Consider the following 24,250-nt stretch of genomic DNA (forward strand, 5'->3'; position numbering starts at 1 on the left):
CTGGAATCTAACGGCATGTCTTTGGCAATTCACAACCTCTCCCTCTACACATTTCTCCATGTAGAAAGCAAAGGCCTTGGAAAGGATTGATGAAAACCAACCCTAAAACTCCACGATGCCTTTTTCTGTACTCCGAATCTAAAAGGATGAGCTATGAAGTAAAACTTTGCACTTGGTCCAAGTCATTGAAATATTTGCAAACGATGCTACAGCTCCAAAAGAGCAAGATAGCAGAAACCGTCCAGAGAAAGTAACCCACTGCTGAAGCTCTGCAAACTTGAGCCGTCAACCAACTTCACCGCTCACAAACGTTTGGCCGCTAGGCACTGTGACTTTCTGCCCAGATAAAAGACTTTTTTTCTTTTGTCTCCTTTTTTTCTTCCTCCCTGCTTTGCCGCGTGAGATTACCACTCCTCGGGTCAGCTCGCGAACGCCAGGAAGGCGAGTGTGAAACACACGCGCCAACACCCCTTCTCCTCCTCCTGCGCTCCTCCTTCCTCCAGAAAAATGTGTTTCTAGGCAACGGCGGGCGGCGGCGTCACTTCCTGCCATTTAAACTCAGGTCCCCACCCCTCGCAGCCCCTTCTCCTCGTTTTCACCCCTCCCCCCTCGGTCGTGGGCCTCATTCACGCTTCCCCGGGCTTGGGGAGGGGGCGGAGGCCCGGCGTGACAAGCGGCCCAGACTCCGGTGGGCGCCGCACACCTGTTGTTTGCAGCAGCCAGCGACCCGCACTACCGCTGTCGGCGGGCGGGAAGCGGCCGCAGCGGAGCCGACCCGGCAGGTGGCCGCGGGTGGGGCCGGCGAGCGAAAGTGCGCGGGTGCCCGACCACCGCGGGGCCGGGACGCGATGGCGGCGGCAGAGCCCGCGAGCTCGGGCCAGCAGGCGCCGGCAGGGCAGGGGCAGGGCCAGCGGCCGCCGCCGCAGCCCCCGCAGGCGCAAGCCCCGCAGCCGCCGCCTCCGCCGCAGCTCGGGGGCGCCGGGGGCGGCAGCAGCAGGCACGAGAAGAGCCTGGGGCTGCTCACTACCAAGTTCGTGTCGCTGCTGCAGGAGGCCAAGGACGGCGTTCTGGATCTCAAAGCGGTGAGCTCCGGAGGCGGGGACGGGGGCGGACTTCGGAAGCCGTGGCCCCCGGGGAAGCCCAGCCCCTCGCCGCGTGGGTATAGCGGCGTGGTGTAGACGCGCCTTGCGGGGACCCGGGACCGGGCAATCCGAGGACCATGTGGCCTGCACCCGGGTCCTGGACGCCGGGATGGGGGAGGGACGAGGGACCAGGATGGCCCCGAGCGGACGCGTAACCAATGGGGCCCGGCGCCACGCCGGGCTCTCGACAAAGAGCCCAGGACCTCGAGCGCGCCCGCGTGGCTTCTGTCTCCGGGCGCAGGGACCTGAGGGTAACCGAGTGTCTGTTGCTTTGCGTCCACCTGTGGCAGAGGCTCACGGGGTAACGGGCGCTTTGCCCGGAGACACCGTGGATATCGATTTTGCTGTTAAGAATGGATGGTTTTAATAGGCGATTCCAGTTGGAACCATGTTCCTGTAGTTTAAATAAAAAGGAGGAAAAACAAAACCCAGTCTGCCATCTCTACCAGATGAAAGAAAAAAAAAGAGTACTTCTTTCCACGCCCCTCCCCGATAAAATAGTATTAAGTCTTCCTTGTGCACTTCTTTCATCACCCTGTTAGGAGGGGTATTTGATTTGTGACTTCATTTGGCATATGTCATGGGTTTCTAAAAGTGAGATCTGCTGTCACACGAAAAGGGGATATTTTACAACTTTCACCCAAAGAGGTGGAAGTGCTCAGTAAACTCTCTCCCTGCGTCGTCCTTTACTGCGTTCAGATTTTTCAAACAGGAGCAGGCATCAAAAGCTGTTCTGTCATACAGAATGACTTAACCGATCTAGGAAGGATTTGGAAGAATTCAGCAGCGCTCAGGATAATGAGAATGTGGTCACTCTGCACGCGAAGTTTAAGAACCAAAGTTTTAGAAACAAACAAAAAGTACTAACCGGTCAGTAATCACTGCAAATCCCCTTTGACTCCCTAAACGTGGCCTTACTTGGAGGATTGGCCCCAGCACACAGGGGAGTGCCTGGACCACCTTACCTGGCTTGAGAGTGTCACTGCATCCTCAAAGCTCTGCATAAAGCAGTGGCAGCTCCCTGAATGTAAGGACCAAGACTTGCAGGGGCCAACTCTTCTGCTAGAGGCCCTCCTCCAGTGTAGCCCAAGGGGAAGTAGATCTTTCAGTGCCTTCTCCTTTCCCTGGATGTAGTTGGTGTTCAATCAGTGATTGTTAAACTGAAGTATCTAAATTGCTCAACTTCATACAGCTGAGGCATGCTGCACGTATTTTGCATTTTGGTAAGTAATTTCTACTATTTTCTTTTTGGAATGTTATTCCTGGAATTTTTTTCCCACCTCTGGAAATTCCTTATTCTCTTTTTTTCCACCACAGCCCCTTCTTCCTTTCTCTCCCTGAAAGTGATTTATGGCATGTGTAGTATTTAAATTGTAGTGAATTAAAATGGATTCTGTTTAAAGAATTTCACAGGAAGTCATGCAGTTATCAGAAAAAGCCAGGAATGTTACAAAGCACAGGTGGCAAACTGCTGTTCAAAGTCTAGAAATTCAACTGTAGCCTGTGACTTTGGTGTAAGAAAATCAAGGAAGTTTGGGGTTTTGCAGATAAAACTGAACTCTGATGGCTGGACTTTGAGGGCTTCTCCCTCAGCTTGCCTCAGGATATGGTGGAACTTTGCCCTTTCTTGACTTGAAATTCTTTAGCTTCCTCCTGTTTATCTGTGGCTATATAATTGCCCTACAGAAGTCACAGAGGCAGTGAGTAGGATGTAAACTTCGATATTTCATAACAATAATTGCTTTATTCATTCTGGAACTCTCCTAAAAATTCAAAGGTTTCTACAATAACACTCTCATTATACTAATGACTTTATACTCCTAGAAAAGAGTTTGAATGTCATTAGTCTTCATATATATGGATGAAAAACATATATGTTTTATGTATTTTATGTATATTTTTCATTTATTTATATACACTTATGTATGTAAAAATCTTACATTGAAATCTTTCCAATGGCATTTCTTATTATACACCATAGTAAAAGATCGTTAAAGGCTTTTTTTTTTTTTTTTTTTTGAGACTGAGTCTCGCTCTGTCACCCAGGCTGGAGTGCAGTGGCATGATCTCTGCTCACTGCAACCTCCGCCTCCCGGGTTCAAGTGATTCTCCTGCCTCAGCCTCCCAGGTAGCTGGGATTACAGGTGCCCGCCACCATGCTCGACTCATTTTTGTATGTTTCGTAGAGATGGGGTTTGACCATGTTGGCCAGGCTGGTCTCGAACTCCCAACCTCAAATGATCTGCTTGCCTCAGCCTCCCAGAGTACTGGGATTACAGGTGTGAGCCACCATACCCAGCCCATTAAGACATGTTTGATAATACATATTAAAGATGGACTCACACTGACAATTATAAATTTCCTCTAATTTGAAATTATAAAGACACATTTTCTATTTTTCTTGTATTCTTACTTTGGTGGGGGCATATTTCAGCATAATTTTTTTTGAAACTTTTAAGTTATACACTTGACTTTTAAACGCAGTTAAAGAAACTATATATATATGTGGTTTTTTGGTTGGGCTTGTTTGTTTTTTGAGACAGGGTCTCATTCTCTCACCCAGACTGGAGTGCAGTGGTACAATCTCAGCTCATTGTAACCTCCACTTTCCCGGGCTCAAGTGATTTTTCTGCCTCAGCCTACCAAGTAGCTGGCACTACAGGCATACACCATTATGCCTGGCTTATTTTTATATTTTTAGTAGAGACAGGGTTTTGCCATGTTGCCCAGGCTGGTCTCGAACTCCTGAGCTCAAAGCTATCTGCCTACCTCGTTCTCCCAAAGTGCTGGGATTACAGGCGTGAGCCACCGCATCCGGCCTTGAAGAAACAGTTTTTGAATATCCCAAATAATAAAAAAGTATATCAAGCTTCAAGTAAAATATCCAAATATTTTGGATATCATAAAGTATCCTAGACCACATAGATGCTATTTCTTTTCTATCTTATGCTGCTGGAGAATAAGAATGTAAGGTTGTGTCTTAGTGACACATTTCTTCTTTTTTTGTTTGTTTGTTTTTTTTTTGACATGGAGTCTCACTCTGTCACCCAGGCTGGAGTGCAGTGGCGCAATCTCTACTCACTGCAAGCTCTGCCTCCCAGGTTCACGCCATTCTCCTGCCTCAGCCTCCTGCGTAGCTGGGACTACAGGCGCCTGCCACCACGCCTGGCTAGTTTTTTTTTTTTGTATTTTTAGTAGAGGTGGGGTTTCACCATGTTAGGATGGCCTCGATCTCCTGACCTCATGATCCTCCCACCTCAGCCTCCCAAAGTGCTGGGATTACAGGCGCGAGCCACCGCCCCCGGCCGTTTCTTCTTAATAATATAACTAATTGAAAACATGGCTCGGCCGGGCGTGGTGGCTCACGCCTGTAATACCAGCACTTTGAGAGGCTGAGGCGGGCGGATCACCTGAGGTCAGGAGTTCGAGACCAGCCTGCCCAACATGGCGAAACCCCGTCTCTACTAAAAATACAAAAAAATTAGCCAGGCATGGTGGCAGGCGCCTGTAATCCCAGCTATTTGGGAGGCTGAGGCAGGAGAATCGCTTGAACTCAAGAGGTGGAGGTTGCAGTGAGCCAAGATCGCGCCACTGCACTCCATCCTGGGCTACAAGAGCAAAACTGTGTCTCAAAAAAAAAAACATAGCTCAACACAGAAAATCAATTTTAATAAAGCTGTTGTAGTATAACTTAACAATTAGGAGGCAATAGAAAGACATTGAAAGTGATATGAGGAAAGTTTATTCATTGTCTCTGCAGCTTCACCTACACCATATAGTCTCACTTACAATAGTAGAAGTGGGATAGTTATTATTTCTTTATTCCAGTGAGATAAGAAATTATATCATGGTTATTTCAAGCTATGTAGTTTGCCAGTTTATGCTATTAATAGCTAATATACATCAAGAGCTTACCATATGCAAAACATTTTACATGTTTTTAGCTAATGTTATCCTCTTAACAACAGTGAACATTTCGGCAAAACGGCCCCATTTCACAGCATAAGAAACTGCTAGTTAAGTAGGCCAAGATAGGTTAGATAACTTGCCTGATGTTGTGCAGTAGAAAGTGAGAGCTAAGATTTGAAACTAGACCATTTATTGTTATTCTCTATGTTATACCATCTTTCCATAGTCTTCAAAAATAAATGTATTTAAGTAGGTTTCCATTTGTGTAAGGACGTGGAAAAATGCATGATTATTCTTACTCCTCTGCCCATGGTGGAAAAGAGAGAGGTACGGTGCTCCTGAAAATGAAGGTATTGGTGACAAATTCTATATTATTGCACAAATTAAACTAGGATTCCACTTGTTCACAGTTAAGAATTTGAACAACTGTTAAGATAGTCATGACTATGTATCTGTATGTTGTTTTGAAAATTCCTATTAAATGTAAGTTATAACTAAATTTATACATTTTATTTGCCATTTTGGTGTCACCTTGAGCTTTTTTAAGCTTGATGAAGATTGCATATCTCTTTTATTATAATTCTTTAACTTATAAATTACCTGAATTATACCTGAGTTAATGTGATAAAGTATGGTGCGTCTTATCTGACAGGTCCCTGATGCATACTCGTTTATGACAGCCTGATTTAGGTACATCCTGGGATAAATAAATAATTTAAGACCCTAGTTTGGCAGGGCCCGGTGGTTCACGCCTGTAATCCCAGCACTTTGGGAGGCCGAGGTCGGGAGATCGAGACCATCGTGGCTAACACGGTGAAACCCCGTTTCTACTAAAAATACAAAAAAATTAGCTGGCTGTGATGACTGGCACCTGTAGTCCCAGCTACTCAGGAGGCTGAGGCAGGAGAATGGCATGAACCCGGGAGGCGGAGCTTGCAGTGAGCCAAGATCACGCCACTGCACTCCAGCCTGGGTGACAGAGCGAGACTCCATCTCAAAAAACAGCAACAACAACAACAACAGTAGACCCTAGTTTGTAATACCAGGCAAACATTTTAAGCTAGAATTAGCCTAAGGAGAGATATGTGAGTAGGACAGCGAGAACTTTAATGCATGCTTACAAATTCTCAGGACCCTTCCACTCCTGGGTGTATACCCAAAGAATTGAAAGCAGGGCCTCAAGAAGGTATGTATACCCCTGTGTTCATAACAGCAGCATTCATAATAGCCAAAATGTGGATGCAATACTAATGTCCATCAATAGATTAGTAGCTTAACAAAATGTGGTATATATACAACGGAATATTCTTCAGCCTTAGAAAGAAGAAAATGCTGACATATGCTGCAACATGATGAACTTTGAGGACATAATGCTAGGTGAAATAAGCCAGTCACAAAAAGATACATACTGTATGATTCCACTTATGTGAGGTACCTAGAGTAGTCAAATTCATAGGCACAGAAAGTAGAAGGGTGGTTACCAGGGGATGAGGGAAGACAGAATGGAATTTGTTGCTTAATGGATGTTATAGGCTGAAATGTGTCCCCCAAAATTCATATGTTGAAGGCCTTACCTCCATACATCAGAATGTGATTGTAATCCTAGCACTTTGGGAGGCCGAGGCGAGTGGATCATGAGGTCAGGAGATCAAGACCACTGTGAAACCCTGTCTCTACTAAAAATCCAAAAAAAAAAGAATGTGATTGTATTTGGGGATAGGGCCTTTGAAAGATAAGCTAAAATTAAGCTGTGGCCTGATCTAATCTGACTGGGGTACTTATGAGAAAGGGGAAATTTGTATATACAAAGAGACACCTCAGATGCTGCCACCCAGAGGAAAGACCATGTGAGGACACAGCAGGAAGGGGATCATCTGTAAGCCAAGGAGCGAGGCCTCTGAAGAAACCAAATGGGCCAATGAATGCCTTGATCTTGGACTTCTAGCTTCCAGAATTGTGAGAAAATAAATTTCAGGCTGGGTGGCACTTTGTTTTGGCAGCCCTAGCAAACTAATACAATGTGTATAGTTTCAGGTTTGCAGGATGAAGCGTTCTGATGATTGGTTGTACAATGTTGAGAATGTACTTAATACTACTGAACTGTATATTTAAAATAATTAAGATGATAAATTTGATATTTTATGTATTTTTCCACAAACTATCAATAATGAGATACCACTGCACGTTGATTAGAATGGTGAAAATCCAAAAGACTGACAACAGTAAAAGCTAGCAAGGATGTGGAGCAACAGGAACTCTCATTCACTGATGATGAAGACGCAAAATGGTATAGCCACTTGGGAATACAACTTGGCAGTTTCTTAGAAAATTAAACATACTGTTACCATACAATCCACAATCCAGTAATTGTGTTCCATGGTATTACCCAAAAGAGTTGAAAACTCATGACTACACAGAAACCTACACGTGGATATTCATAGCAGCTTAATTCATAATTGCTGAAACTTGGGAAACAACCAAGATACTCTTCAGCAGGTAAAAGTATAAATGTTGTACATCCAGACGATGCAATATTATTCATGAAAAGATATGGAAGAACTTTAAATGCATATTACTAAGTGAAAGGAGCCAATCTGAAAAGACTGTGAACTGTATGATTCCAACTATGTGATATTCGGAAAAAGACAAAACTAAGGAGACAGTAAAATATCACTGGTTGCCAGAGGATAGAGGGTAGGGGGGATGAATAGATGGAGCACAGACTATGTTTAGGGTAGTGAAGCTATTCTGTATGGTACCATAATGATGTGTACATGTCATTATGCATTTGTCAAAACTCATAGTGTAAAACAGCAAGAGTTAACCCTAGTGTAAACTATGGATTTTGGATGATAATCACGTGTAGGTTCATCAGCTTAACAAACGTACCACTTTGGTGCAGGACGTTGATAATGGGGGAGGTTGTGCACGAGCAGGGGCCGGGGCATATGGGAGCTTTCTCTACATTTTGGTCAATTTTGATGGAATTTAAAACTGCTTAAAAATACAAAGCCTTTGTTACCTGTGGAAATAGAACTAAAATAAAATATGAAGCCTATTAAAATACATAGATAAAGATACATCTATTCCAGGGTCTAATCATTAAACTTCTATCAAATGCAAGGCGTTTGGCTAAATGGAAGAAATAATTCTCAGGAGACAAAAGCTATATAATAGTAAAAAATATGATACTATTACCAAATGACTGGCACTATGCCAGGTACTTTCCTTGTGTTCATTTAATCCTCATAGCAGAAGTATAAAGGAGATATTACATCTCCATTTTCTGATTAGGAAATCGAGGCATAAAGAAGTTAAATGGCGTACATGATATCCACAGTAAGTGAAATACAAACTCCAGTAGTCTAATGCCAGAATTGATGCCATGAACCAACATGCTAAGCAAATGGTATACCAACCTCTGAAGTTTTTTTTTTTTTTTCTTTCTTTTTTATGAAATGGAGTCTTGCTCTGTCACCCAGGCTGGAGTGCAGTGGTGTCATCTCAGCTCTCTGCAACTTCCGCCTCCTGGGTTCAAGCAGTTCTCCCACCTCAGCCTCCTGAGTAGCTGGGATTACAGGTGCATGCCACCACACCTGGCTAATTTTTGTATTTCTTTTTTTAGTACAGATGGGGTTTCACCATATTGGCCAGGCTGGTCTCAAACTCCCAACCTCAAATGATCCACCCACCTTAGCCTCCCAAAGTGCTGGGATTACAAGTGTGAGCCACTGCTCCTGGCCCTGAAGTTTTGGCATGATTTGAAAAAACAACTTTAATAGAGAAAAGAAGAAAGGGAGTCAGCCATCTCATTTTTCTAGTTCTGGACAAGATAAATTGACTTAAAACTTTAAGACACCAGTTCTGAGTTTTTGGTCCTTATCCTGCCACTTCCCATCAGTGAACATGGCCACGAAATGTTTGGATGAGATACCTATCAGTGTGCTTGCACATATATTTGACTGGGTATGTATATTGTATTATGCCATTTCTTTAGTATGATAAATATTGGTATTTTAAAAAATATTTCTTTATTGTTTTCTATTTGTATTTTTTAAATTGATAAAATTGTATATATCATACACTGTATGATGTGTTGAAGTATATATACATTGGAGAATAACTAAATTTAGCTAATTAACATGCATTACCTCACATAGTTATGATTTTTGTGGTGAGAACACTTAACATCCAACATTTTTATTTATTTATTTTTTTACTTTTTGGGAAGAGTGATTAAAAAACTTTATTACAGATAATGAATGCATCCAACGTCCCCAAATACATTTGTGGCAAGAACAGACACACACAGGAGACACAGACGATAGTCACTACATCATAGCCTTGTTCTTTCCAAAGGATAAAACATCATTCAAGAATGGGGTGAGGTGGTTAGAGGGAGCAGGTACTATCCTTTTAAATGGAAAAAAAAAGCAACAGGTTGGCATCTTAAGAACACATACAGTGGACCCAGAAATCAAGCTAAGTCTAAGCCTTAGGTAACATCATGCCACTTATAGCATCTCGGAGAAACTAGGACAGTATTCCATTAGAGGAGCAATCTTGTGGCAGTGTGAAAATGTTGAGTAGTGGTCTTGCTGCACCAGCTAATGGACCAAGTGGTCTCAACTTGACAGCCTCTTTAAAACTCAGTATTTGCCTAGTCAAAGATCATTTGACTAAACTGCTTCCCCACTTCTGCTTAGCTACTTTGGAAACACAAAAGTCACCCCTTTGCATCCTTTGCCATTCCCTGGTTGGTACGTCTAGTTACGAGATAGATGGGCACCACTTAACAAATCACTCCCTTTTGACTACAGGTTGTTTCTCTTCCGTATTTGACGAGGCTAACATCTCGCATTTTTCTTAGCACAGTACAGGCTGATGCAAAAGTAATTGTGGTTTTTGCAGTTTAATCACAAAAACCACAATTACTTTTGCACTAACCTAATACAATATGTTATGAACTACACTCACCATGTTTTACAATAGATTGCTTGAACTTCTTTCTAAATGAAATTTTATATCCTTTGACCGATACCTCCCCAACCACTCCTCCCTGCCCCACCCCAGGCCCAGGTAACCATCATGCTACTCTTTAATTCTATGAGATCAACATTGTTACATTCCACATTTAAGTGAGATCATGTGGTGTTTCTCTTTCTGTGCCTGATTTATTTTGTTTAACATAATGTCCTCTAGGTTTGTCCATGTTGTTGCAAATCACAGAATTTTCAGATTTTTTTTAAAAGGGCTTAATAGTATTCCATTGTGTATACAGGCATACCTTGGAGATATAGTGAGTTCAGTTCCAAACCACCACAATAAGACGAATATTGCAATAAAATGAGTCCCACAGATTTTTTGTTTCCCGGTGCATAGAAACGTTACATTTACACTATATTAAGTATGCAGTAGCATGTCTTAAAAAGAAGTGTAAGTACCTTAATTAGAAAATCCTTTATTGTTTAAAAATGTTAACGATCATCTGAGCCTGCATTAAGTCATCATCATTTTGGTGGTAGAGATCTTGCCTCAATGTTGATGGCTGCTCACCAGTCGGGGTATGGTTGCTGAAGGTTGGGGTGGCTGTGGCAATTTTTTAAAAGAAGACAAAAATGAAGTTTGCAACATCAGTTGACTATTCCTTTTACAAAAGATTTCTCTGTGGCATGTGATGCCGTTTGATAGCATTTTACCCACAATAGAACTTCTTTCAAAATTGGAGTCAGCCCTCAAACTTTCTTGTGCTTTATCAACTAAACTTGTGAAATATTTAAAATCCTCTGTTGTCATTTCAACATTGTTCACAGCATCTTCACTAGGAGTAAATTCCATCTCAAGAAACCACTTCCTTTGCCCATCCATAACAGGCAAGTATTCATCTATTAAAGTTTTATCATAAGATTGCAGCAATTCAGTCACATCTTCAGGCTTCACTTCTAATTCTAGTTCTCTTGCCTTTTTTTTTTTCTTAACTGCATCTTCAGTTTCCTCCTCCACTGAAGTCCAGAACACCTCAAAGTCATTCATGAGGGTTGGAATCAACTTCTTCCAAACTTCTATTAATGCGGATATTTTTGCCTCCTCCCATGAATTATGAATGTTCATAATGGTATCTAGAATGGTGAATCCTTTCCAGAAAGCTTTACTTTGTCCAGATACAGCGGAGGAATCAATATCTATGGCAGCTATAGGTTTACAAAATGTGTTTCAAAAGAAGGCCTGAAAGTCAGAATTACTCCTTCATTCATGGGCTGCAGAATGGAGGTTGTATTAGCAGGCATGAAAACAACATTAATCTCTTTGTTCATCTACGGCAGACCTCTTGGGTGACCAGGTGCATTGTCAAAGAGCGGTAATATTTTGAAAGGAATCTTTTTTTCTGAGTATATCTTAACAGCAGGCTGAAAATAATTCAGTAAACCATGTACTGTCATCCAGGATTTGTTGTTCCATTTGTAGAGCACAGGCAAAGGAGATTTAATATCAATCTTAAGGGCCCTAGGATTTTTGGAATGCTAAATGAACATTGGCTTCAACTTAAAGTCAGCAACTGCATTCAACCCTAACAAGAAACTCAGCCTGTCATTTGGAGCTTTGAAGCCATGCATTGACTTCTCTCTAGCTATGAAAGTCCTATATGCCATCGTCTTCCAACAGAAGGCTGTTTTGTCTACATTGAAAATCTGTGGTTTAGTCTAGCCACTCATCAGTAATCTTAGCTAGATCTTCTAGGTAACTTACTACAGCTTTTACATCAGTGCTTGTGGTTTCACTACATCAGCCCTTGTGGTTTGCACGTTTATGTTATGGAAATGGCTTCCTTAAACTTCATGAGCCAACCTCTGCTAGCTTCCAACTTCTCTTCTTCAGCTTTCTCATCTCTCTCAGCCTTCTTAGAATTGAAGAGAGTTAGAGCCTTTCTCTGGATTAGGCTTGGCTTACAGGAATGTAGTGGCTGGTTTTATCTCTTTTCAGACCACTCAAACTTTCTCCATATCAGCAATATGCCTTTTTCACGTTCTTATCATTCATGTGTTCACCTGGAGTAGCACTTTTAAGTTCACTCAAGAACTTTTCCTTTGCATCTACAACTTGGCTAAGTGTTTACTTCAGTAGGTCTCGCTTTCGGCTTGTCTTGGCTTCTGACATGGCTTCTTCACTAAACTTAATCATATCTAGGTTTTGATTTAAAATGGAAGACATATGACTCTTCCCTTTACTTGGACACCTAGAGGCCATTATAGGGTTATTAATTGGCCTAATTTCAATATTGTTTTGTCTGAGGGAATAGGGAGGCCCATGGAGACAGAGAGAGAGACAGGAGAATGGCTGGTCAGTGGAGCAGTCAGAAGATATAAAACATTTGTTGATTAGTTCATAGTCTTATGCAGGTGCAGTTTCTGGTACCCCAAAACAGTTACAATAGTAACATCAACAATCACTAATCACAGATCACAATAACAGATATAATAATAGTGAAAAAGTTTGAAATATTATAAGAATTACCAGAATGTGATACCAAGACATGAAGTGAGCACACGCTGTTGGAAAAATGGTGCCAATAAACTTGCTTGATGCAGGGTTGCCACAAAACTCCAACTGGTACAAAACACAGTATCTGTTAGCACAAAAAAGAGAAGTGCAATAAAAAGAGGTATATCTGTATATACCACATTTTCTCCATTCATCCACTGATGGATATTTTAAGTTGATTCCATATCTTGGCTAGTCTGAATAATGCTGCAGTGAACACAGGAGTGCAGCTATCTCCTTGAAATACTGATTCCATTTTCCTTGGGTATATATTCAGCAGTGGGATTGCTGGGGCATATGGTAGTTCTAATTTTAGTTTTTTTAAGAACCTCCATACTGTTTTTATAATGGCTCTGCTTATTTCCATTCTTGTCTCCAGTATGCAAGGGCTCCATTTTCTCCACATCCTTGTCAATACTTGTTATCTTTTGTCTTTGATAATAGCCATTCTAACAGGTACGAGGTGATATCTCATTGTGGTTTTAATTTTCATTTCCCTGATTATTAGTGATATTAAGCATTTTTTCATATACATATTGGCTTACTGCATGTCTTCTTTTGAGAAATGTGTAAAAAAAGTTCATAAATTCATAAAACAAGTTCTTTTTGACCTACAAAAAGACAGGCACACAATAATAGTGGCAGACTTCAACACCCCACTAGCAGTGTTAGATCACTGAAGAAGAAAAATTGAGGAGGAGGGGCTCCTCCCTAACTCATTCTATGAAGCCAACATCATCCTGATACCAAAATCTGGCAGAGACACAATGAAAAAAGAAAATTTCAGGCCAATATCCCTGATGAACATAGATGCAAAGATTTTTAACAAAATACTAGCAAACCAAATCCAAAAGGACACCAAAAAGCTAATACACCATGATCAAGTAGGCTCTATTCCTAGGGTGCTAGGTGGGTTCAACATATGCAAATCAGTAAATGTGATTCATCACATAAACAGAATTAAAAGCAAAAACTATATGATCATCTCAATAGACATAGAGAAAAGCTTTCCAGAAAATGCAACATCCCTTTATGGCAAAAACCAACAGATTAGATGTCAAAGGAACATGCCTCAAAATAATAAGAACCATCTATGACAGACTCACAGCTAACATCATACTGAATGGGCAAAAGCTGGAACCATTCCCCTTGAGGCCAGAATAAGACAAAGATGCCCACTGTCACCCCTCCTTTTTAACATGGTAGTAGAAGTCCTAGCCAGATAAATCAGGCAAGGGAAAGAAATACAGGGCATCCAAATAGGAAAAGAAGTCAAAGTATTTCTCTTTGCTGATGATATGATTCTATACGTAGAAAGCCCTAAAGATTCTGCCAAAAGTCTCCTAACGCTGATAAATGACTTCAGCAGGGTTTCAGGATTCAATAATCAATGCAAAAAAATTAGTAGCATTTCTGTACACCAGTAACATTGAAGCTGAGACTCAAGAACACAATCCCGTTTACAATCGCCACAAAAAAATTCAGTTACCTAGGAATATAGCTAATCAATAATGTGAAAGATCTCTCCAAGGAGAACTGCAAAACACTGCTGAGAGACATCAGAGATGACACAAGTGAATGGAAAAGCATTCCCTGCTCATGGACTGGAACAATCAGTATCTTTAAAATAGGTATGCTACCTAAGGCAATTTACAAATTCAACGCTATTCTTATCAAACTACCAATGTCACAGAATTACCAATAACTACTCTATATAGAACCAAAAAAAGAGCCCAAATAGCAATCCTAAGCAAAAAGAACAAAGCTGGAAGCATCACATTACCTGACTTCAAACTACACTATAAGGCTACAGCAATCAAAACAGCATGGTACTGGTACAAAAACAGACACATAGACCAATGGAACAGAATAGAGAACCCAGAAATAAATCTGTACGCCTACAACCATCTGATTTTCAACAAAGCCAACCAAAGAAAGCAACTGGGAAAGGATTCTCTATTTAATAAATAGTGCTGGGATAACTGGTTAGCCATATGCCAAAGAATGAAATTGGACCCCTACCTTTCACCATATAAAAAAATTAAGATGAATAAAAGACTTAAATGTAAGATGTCAAACTACAAAAATTCTGGAAGAAAACCTAGGAAATCCCATTCTCAACATTGGTTTTGGCAAAGAATTTTTAGCTAAGTCCCCAAAAGCAATAGCAACACAAAGAAAAATTGACAATTGGGACCTAATTAAACTAAAGAGCTTCTGTACAGCAAAAGAAACCATCAGCCTACAGAGTAAACAGGCAACCTACAGAACAGGAGAAAATATTTGCAAACTATGCATCTGACAAGGTGAGATCTATAAGGAATTTATAAAGAACCATATAAAGAATCTATAAGGAACTTAAATAAATCAGCAAAAAACAATAACCCCACTAAAAAATGGGCAAAGGCGGGAGGCGGAGGTTGCAGTGAGCCAAGACTGCGCCACTGCACCCCAGCCTGGGCAACAGGGCGAGACCATGTCTCAGAAAAAAAAAAAAAAAGCAGCAAAAGATATTAACAGACACTTCTCAAAAGAAGATACACGAGTGGCCAACAAGCATGAAAAAATGCTTATGATCGCTAATCATCAGAGACATGCAAATCAAAACCATAGTGAGATACTGTTTCACACTAGTCAGAATGGCTGTTATTATAAAGTCAGATAATAACAGACACTGGCAAGGCTGTGGAGAAAACATACTCTGTTGGTGGGAGTGTAAATTAGTTCAGCCACTGTGGAAAGCAGTTTGGAGATTTCTCAAAGAACTAAGAATTGAACTACCATTCGACCAAGCAATTCCATTACTGGGTATATATCCAAAAGAAAACAAATTGTTCTACCAAAAAGACACATGCACTCACATGTTCATTGCAGCTCTTTTCACAGTAGCAGAGACATGGAACCAACCTAGGTGCCCCTCAAGGGAGGATTGGATAAAGAAAATGTGGTATGTATATGGCATAGAATACTACATAGCCATAAAAAGAACGAAACTGCCCTTTTGTAGCAACATGTATGCAGCTAGAGGCCGTAATCCTAACTAAATTAATGCAGGAACAGAAAACCAAATATGGCATGTTCTCATTTATAAATGGGAGCTAAACATTGAGTACAGATGGACATAAAGATGGGGCCAATAGACACTGTATACCACTAGAGAAGAGAGGCAGGGAGGATAGTGTGGATTGAAAAGCCACCAATTGGTTATCGTGCTCACTGCATGGTTGACAGGATCTGTACCCCAAACCTCAGCATCATGTAGTATACCAATGTAACAAACCTGCACATGTATCCCCTCTGTCTAAAATAAGGATTGAAATTCAGAACAAACACAGAAAACAACTCAGTTTTGTTGATCCATTTTTCTAGCCTCTATTTCATTTGTTCCTGCCCTGATCATTATTATTTTCTTTTTTCTGTTAACTTTGGGCTTAGTTTGTTCTTATCTTTCTAATTCCTTGAAGTACGTTAGATTATTTGAGATCTTTTTTGATGTAGACATTTGTTGCTAAGAAATTCCCTCTTAGTTTTCTCTAACAGTCCAAGCATTAAAAAAAAAAAAAAAAAAAATCCTGTTAGAACTGCTTTTGCTGTATTCCATAGGTTTTGTTATGTTGTTTCCATTTTCATTTGTTAAGATACGTTAGGTTATTTGAGATCTTTTTTGATGTAGGCATTTGTTGCTTTAAAATTCACTCTTAGAATCCTCCCTAACTAATTTTATGAGGCCGGCATCATCCTGATACCAAAACCTGGCAGAGACACAACAAAAAAAAGAAAATTTCAGGCCCATATAACTGATGAACATCGATGCAAAAATCCTCAATAAAATACTGCAAACCAAATCCAGCAGCACATCAAAAAACTTACCCACCACGATCAAGTTGGTTTCATGCCTGGGATGCAAGGCTGGTTCAACATACGCAGATCAATAAATCCATCACATAAACAGAATCAATGACAAAAACCCATGATTATCTCAATAGATGCAAAAAAGCCTTTGACAAAATTCAACAGCCCTTCATGCTAAAAACTATCAATAAACTAGGTATCAATGGAACGTATCTCAAAATAATAAGAGCTATTTATGACAAATCCACAGCCGGTATCATACTGGATGTGCAAAAACTGGAAGCATTCCCTTTGAAAACCAGTACAAGACAAGGATGCCCTCTCTCACCACTCCTATTCAGCATAGAATTGGAAGTTCTGGCCAGGGCAGTCAGGCAAGAGAAAGAAATAAAGGGTATTCAAATAGGAAAAGAGGAAGTCAAATGGCCTCTGTTTGCAGATGACATGATTGTATATTTAGAAAACCCCATCGTCTCAGCCCCAAATCTCCTTAAGCTGATAAGCAACTTCAGCAAAGTCTCAAGATACAAAATCAGTGTGCAAAAATCACAAGCATTCCTATACACCAATAACAGACAAAGAGCCAAATCATGAGTGGACTCCCATTCACAATCGCTACTAAGAGAATAAAATACCTAGGAATCCAACTTACAAGGGACGTGAAGGACCTCTTCAAGGAGAACTATAAACCACTGCTCAAGGAAATAAGAGAGGACACAAACAAATGGACAAATATTCCATGCTCATGGATAGGAAGAATCAATATCATGAACATGGCCATACTGCCCAAAGTAATTTATAGGTTCAATGCCATCCCCATCAAGCTACCAATGACTTTCTTCACAGAATTGGAAAAAACTACTTTCCAATTGAGAAACAAACTTCATATGGAACCAAAAAAGAGCCTGAATAGCCAAGACAATCCTAAGCAAAAATAACAAAGCTGGAGGCATCATGCTACCTGACTTCAAAGTAAACTACAAGGCTACAGTAACCAAAACAGCATGGTACTGGTACCAAAACAGATATATAAACCAATGGAACAGAACAGAGGCCTCAGAAATAACACCACACATCTACAACCATCTGATCTTTGACAAACCTGACACAAACAAGCAATGGGGAAAAGATTCTCTATTTAATAAATGATGTTGGAAAACTGGCTAGCCATATGCAGAAAACTGAAACTGGAGCCCTTCCTTACACCTTATACAAAAATCAACTCAAGATGGGTGAAAGACTTAAAAGTAAGACCTAAAACCATAAAAATCCTAGAAAAGAACCTGGGCAATACCATTCAGGACAAAGGCATGGGCAAAGACTTCATGTCTAAAACACCAAAAGCAATGGCAACAAAAGTCAAAATTGACCAGTGGAATCTAATTAAACTAAAGAGCTTCTGCACAGCAAAAGAAACTATCATCAGAATGAACAGGCAGCCTACAGAATGGGAGAAAATCTTTGCAATCTACCCATCTGACAAAGAGCTCATATCCAGGATCTACAAAGAATTTAACAAATTTACAAGAAAAAACAAACAACCCCATCAAAAAGTGGGCAAAGGATATGAACAGACACTTCTCAAAATAAGACTTTTATGCAGCCAACAAACATATGAAAAAATGCTCATCATCACCGGTCATTAGAGAAATGTGAATCAAAACCACAATGAGATACCATCTCATGCCAGTTACAATGGCGATCATTAAAAAGTCAGGAAACAACAGAGGCTGGAGAGGATATGGAGAAATAGGAATGCTTTTATACTGTTGGTGGGAGTTTAAATTAGTTCAACCATTGTGGAAGACAGTGTGGTGATTCCTCAAGGATCTAGAACTAGAAATACCATTTGACCCAGCAATCCCATTACTGGCTATATACCCAAAGGAATATAAATCATTCTACGATAAAGACACATGCACACCTATGTTTATTATGGCACTATTCACAATAGCAAAGACTTGGAACCAACCCAAATATCCATCAGTGATAGACTGGATAAAGAAAATGTGGCACAAATACACCGTGGAATACTATGCAGCCATTAAAAAGGATGAGTTCATGTCCTTTGCAGGGACATGGATGAAGCTGGAAACCATCATTCTCAGCAAACTATCACAATAACAGAAAACCAAACGCCACATGTTCTCTCTCGTAAGTGGGAGTTGAACAAGGAGAACACATGGACACAGGGAGAGGAACATCACACAGTGGGGCCTGTTCAGGGTTGTGGGGCTAGGGGAGGGATAGCATTAACAGATATACCTAATGTAGGTGACCGGTTGATGGTTGCAGCAAACCGCCATGGCACGTGTATACCTATGTAACAAAACTGCACATTCTGCACATGTACCCCAGAACTTAAGGTATATATATAGATAGATTAGATATATAGATATAAATATAGATATATATAAATTCCTTCTTAGTTTTCTCTAACAATCCAAGCATTAAAAAAAAATCCCTGTTAGAACTGCTTTTGCTGTATTCCATAGATTTTGTTATATTGTTTCCATTTTCATTTGTTAAGATATTTTTCAATTTCCCTTTATATTTTTTCATTGATTGATTAGTTGTTTAAGAGCATGTTTTTTGGTTTTAAATTTCCATGTATTTGCGAATATTCTGTAGTTTCTCTTGTTAATGATTTTGGTCAGAAAGGATACTTGTAATTATCTCAGTCTTTTAGAATTTGTTATGATTTGTTTTTTGGCTTCATATATAATCTAACCTGGAGAATGTTCTGTGTGCAATTGAGAGACGTGTGTATTCTTCTACTGTTGGATGGATGTTAGGTTTGTTTGATCTAGAGTGTAGTTTAAGTTTGATATTTTCTTATTTACTGTCTCTACATTCTGTCCGTTACTGAAAGTGGGCTGTTGTCCGTTACTGAAAGTGGGCTGTTTTCCATTACTGAAAGTGGGCTGTTGAAATCCCCTACTATTGTTGTATTACTGTTTATCTCTTCCTTCAGATTTATTAATGTTTTCTTTATATATTTAGGTGCTGCAATATTGGGTTCACACATATTTACAACTGTTGTATCTCATGTTGCTGAATTGACCCTTTTATTATTATATAGTGACCTTTGTATCTTTTTATAGTTTTTGACTTAAAATCTATTTAATCTGATATATGAATAGCCACTCCTGCTTTCTTTTGTTTTCTATTTGCAAGGAGTATCATTTTCCATTCTTTCATTTTCAGTCTATGTCCTTACAGGTGAAGCAAGCCTCTTATAGGCAGCATAAGTTGAGTGTATTTAAAAATCAATTTAACTACTTTGCCTTTTTATTGGAGAACTTAATCCACTTACATTCAGGGTTATCATTCATAGGTAAGTAGTTAATACTGTCATTTTGTTGTTTTCTAGTTGTTTTGTAGATATTTTCTTCCTTTCTTTCTATCTTCTTTTGTGGCTAAATTATGTTGTCTAGTGGTATGTTTTGATTCCTTGCCTTTTTATGTATCTGCTATAGGTTTTTGCTTTGTTGTTACCATGAGGCTTACAAAAAAATATCTTACAATGCGGTATTTTAAGCTGATAACGACTTTGATCGCAAAAAAAAACAAACAAAAACCTAACAACAAAAAAGCCTCTATGCTTTTATTCCAGTCCCCTCCTCACATTTTGAATATTTGATGTCACAAGTTTTATCTTTTTATATTGTCTCTTGCTTAAAAATTATGGCAGCTATTATGATTTTTAATAGTTTTGTCTTTTAACTTTTACACAAAGTCCAGAATACTTCAATTCTGTGATGATGCTGCATAAATTGCTTATATCTGTAGTCAGTGTACTTACTTTTAAGTGAGTTTTAGACTTTCAGATTGTTTTGTGTTACTCCTTAGCATCTTTTTTTTTTTTTTTTTTTTTTTTTGAGCTTGAAGACTTCCCTTTACCATTTCTTGTAAAACAGTTCTGGTAGTCATGAACTCCCTCATCGTCTGTTTTTCTGGAACAGGCTTTATCTCTTCTTCATTTCTGAAGGACAGCTTTGTGAGGTTTGGTATTCTTGGCTGGCAGGGTTTCTTTCAGCACTTTGAGCACTGAGGCAGGCCAGAAGCTTGGGGCAGACGTGGGCAGCACAGGAGTGGTACAATCTGAAGCCAAAGTTCACTGAGATATCCCTGGTGCTGTGAGCTGTCCAGAGCCCTGGACTGCTGACATCAGCCTGGCATTGGTGCAGCCCAGAGATTGAGTTTGCCTTGAAAGCCTGAAGCCTGGGGTTATGTGATCCTGCTTGGCACCAGGCTGGATCTAGAGCTTCAGTCCATGGGTACTAGCCTGGAACATGGGGTTGTGGTGGTCTCACCAGTGTTGGGTTTTACTTTGGCAATCCTAGCATTGGAGCTAAAGGGATGGTGTCTGCCTCCTTGCCGTGCTTCCTAGGGTTGAGGGAGGGATGACGGGGTAATATAAAACTGCCCTTCTTACCCTCTTCAATGTGACTTTTCTTATTATTGTGCTGCAACCAGATAGTGTAATCTCTCATATGGCTTATTTAGCTCTTGTGAAGGTATGTTATAGTATGGATACTTGTTCAAATTGATGTTTCTGCTGGGGAAAATTGCTGAAGAGTCCTACTCTGCCATCTTGCTCCATCCCTCCAGTAAAGACTGACTGTCCTCAATTACGAGTCCGTAAGTTTCCTCTTACATCTTAATATTTTTGTGAAAGTGAGGATATACTTTCTGATGTTCCTTTGACAACCTAAAATACAATTACTGAAGTAACATACAAATAGTAGAAAGCTTGGGGGAAAAGGTTAATATAGTCCAGAGTAAAACTTGCCCAGTATGCAACCACTCACAGAGAACCACTGTCAACAATTTTTAGTATTTCCCATTTCTTGCAATTTTTATAGCTGAGATCAAATGTTTATTATTCCTACTTATTAATGTTATTATTATTTTTGAGGCAGAGGCTCTGTCACCCAGGCTGGAATGCAGTGGTGAGATCTTGGCTTACTGCAACCTCCACCACCCAGGCTCAAGTGAGTCTCCTGCCTCAGCCACCCAAGTAGCTGGAATTATAGGCGTGAACCACCACGCCTGGGTAATTTTTGTATTTTGGTAGAGATGGGGTTTCATCATGTTGGCCAGGCTGGTTTTGAAGTCATGGCCCCAAGTGATCCACCCGCCTCAGTCTCTGAAAGTGCTGTGATTATAGGCATGAGCCACTGTACCCAACTTATTTTTCCAAATTGTAAACATGATTTATAATGTCTTCATAATTTTGATCTGTCATATTACCCAGAATTAACCATTCTTATTAGTAGGTATGTAAGTTTTTATGTTTTTTTCCTATTTCAAACAACAAATATGTGTTCACAAATGTGTGCCCCATTGTTCTTTATTTTAGTAGCTTCCAGATTATAGTTACCAGAAAAAGTCAGAGAAATGGGCACTTCCACACTTTTCACACTGTGAGGAGTGTTTGGAAGCACCTACCTGAGCCTTGAGGATTGGTGATACAAAAGCCATAAAAAGCTTCAGGGAGTAGCTGGGAGCTGACCTAGGAAGTCCGGGACTCAGAAGTCAGATGTCATCAATATATATAAGATTTAAGAATTTAAGGTTATATTACACCTCTACTTAGAACAACATTCAGACACCTACAAGATCCTGCCTAGTCTGGCCCTCCTTCCTCTCCCACCTCGTCTATGCACTCCCTCTTAGATGACTCCAGTCTCACTGACTCTCTTTCAGCACTCTCACATGCCCTCTCCTCCCGCCTCAGGGCTGCTGCACAGGTGTTTCCTGCTGCCTGAAACGGACTTTTGCATGTGTGTGAACACACACGCACACACCACCACCACCACTGCACCACACATACACAAACACACAACTGGCCACTTCTCCAAACCATCTGGTGTCAGTTTTTTTTTCCTTCTTTTAGATGTTTTTGTAGGCAGAACAGTGGTCCCTCAAAGATGTTCATGTCCTAATTCCCAGGACCTGTGAATATGTTCAGTTACATAGGAAAGGGGAACTAAGGTCAAAGTTGCTAATCAGCTGATTTTAAGATAGGGAGATTTTTCTTTCTTTCTTTTTTTTTTTTTTGAGGCAGAGTCTTGCTCTGTCACCTAGGTTGAAGTGCAGTGGTATGATCTCAGCTCACTGCAACCTCCGCCTCCGAGGTTCAAGCAATTCTCCTGTTTCAGCCTCCCAAGTAGCTGGGACTAAAGGTGCCTGCCACCATGCCCAGCTAATTTTTGTATTTTTAGTAGAAACGGGTTTCACCGTATTGGTCAGGCTGGTCTCGAACTCCTGACCTCAAGTGATCTACCCGCCTCGGCCTCCTAAAGTGCTGGGATTACAAGCATGAGCCACCGCACCCGGCCAAGATGTGGAGATTTTTCCTGGAATATCTGGCTGTGCCTGTTGTAATCAAAAAGTTCTTAAAAGTGGAAGAAGGAAGAAGAGAGTGAGAACCAAAGAGGTGGAAGCTTGAAAATGACCTTTCTGCTGTTGGAAGAAGGGGTCATGAGCCAGGAAGTGTGATAGCCACTAGAAGCTGGAAAGTCAAAGAAATCGATTCTTCCTTAGAGCATCTAGAAGGAGCACAGCCTTATCAATATTTTGATTTTAGCTCAGTGAGATCCATTTTGGACTTCTGATCTATAGAACTATAAGATAATAAATTTGTGCTACTATTCAACCATAAAAAAAGAAGGAAATCCTGTCAGTTTTTGACACCATAGATGAACCTGGAGGATATTTTGCTAAGCAAATCAGCCAGGCACAGAAAGACACATGATCTCATATATAGAATCTAAAATAGTCAAATTCATAGAATCTAAGAATGGTATGGTGGTTACCAGGAGCTTGGGGAGATGTTGGTCAAAGGATACAAAATTTCAGTTAGACAAGAATAAATTTGAGAAATCTAACAGGCATCGTGGTGACTATAGTTAATAACAATGTATTGCATTCTTGAAAATTGCTAAGAAAATAGAATTTGAGTGTTCTCACCACAAAAAAAATGATCATTATGTGAGATAATGCATGTTAACTGGCTTGCTTTAGCCATTCCACAATGTATACATATTTCAAAACAACATTTTGTAAACAAGAAATATATATAATTTTTAATTGCCAATTTTATTTAAAAAATTTGTTTTGTCCTAAACAACTACATTTCTGGTCATTTGTGACAGTTAACAATAGAAACTAAGGGAATACAGTGCATACAGATGCTTTCCTGACTGTTTCCTTAATCTAAAGTGACTAAAGTAGGTTCCTGCTTATTCTCCTTCTCAGCAACCTGGGTTTTTGCCTTACTATCCTTTATCACAATATGGAATTATATATTCCTTTGTTTGCCCATGTTTCGCTCTAGGCCAGGGACTGTCTTCTGTGTTACCAATGCTGACCCAGCCAGTCCATTATAAGCTTTCAACAAATAGCTATTAGTTTTGAGTCAAGTGAGAGGACATTCCTAGTCAGCAAGACAGTATATGTTATATGTCAGAGCCAAGAGGCAGAGAAACAAATACAAAAACAAATGTATTTGAGAGGCTATAAATCAGATGACTGTTGTATGAAGAGAATATTGGATTGCAGGCAGATTTACAGGCCTAAACTAGGTTAGAGGCGGGGACAATAAGAAATGGAGAGATTCTGGTGACTTCACATTGTGGAAGTGACAGAACCTGGTGCTGAGTCTATGGGAATAGGAAAGTGGAAATGACAGAACCTGGTGCTGAGTCTATGGGAATAGTCAAGTGGAAGTGACAGAACCTGGTGCTGAGTCTATGGGAATAGGAAAGTGGAAATGACAGAACCTGGTGCTGAGTCCATGG

General features: G+C 40.2%; 1 protein-coding gene across 2 annotated transcripts in view; it reads left to right on the forward strand.

The window, feature by feature from the left end:
• The first annotated feature begins 582 nt into the window (after nucleotides 1-582).
• E2F5 (E2F transcription factor 5) overlaps nucleotides 583-24,250 on the forward strand; it is a 45,251-nt gene continuing 21,583 nt past the window's right edge. For both annotated transcript variants that reach the window (XM_032759962.2, XM_032759963.2), the window contains exon 1: nucleotides 583-1,082. In XM_032759962.2, the coding sequence (XP_032615853.1) occupies nucleotides 849-1,082 (234 nt within the window). In that variant the 5' untranslated portion in view covers nucleotides 583-848. The remainder of the gene's footprint in view (nucleotides 1,083-24,250) is intronic.

Source organism: Hylobates moloch, unplaced genomic scaffold, assembly GCF_009828535.3.
Source record: "Hylobates moloch isolate HMO894 unplaced genomic scaffold, HMol_V3 SCAFFOLD_9, whole genome shotgun sequence".
Lineage (NCBI taxonomy): Eukaryota > Metazoa > Chordata > Mammalia > Primates > Hylobatidae > Hylobates > Hylobates moloch.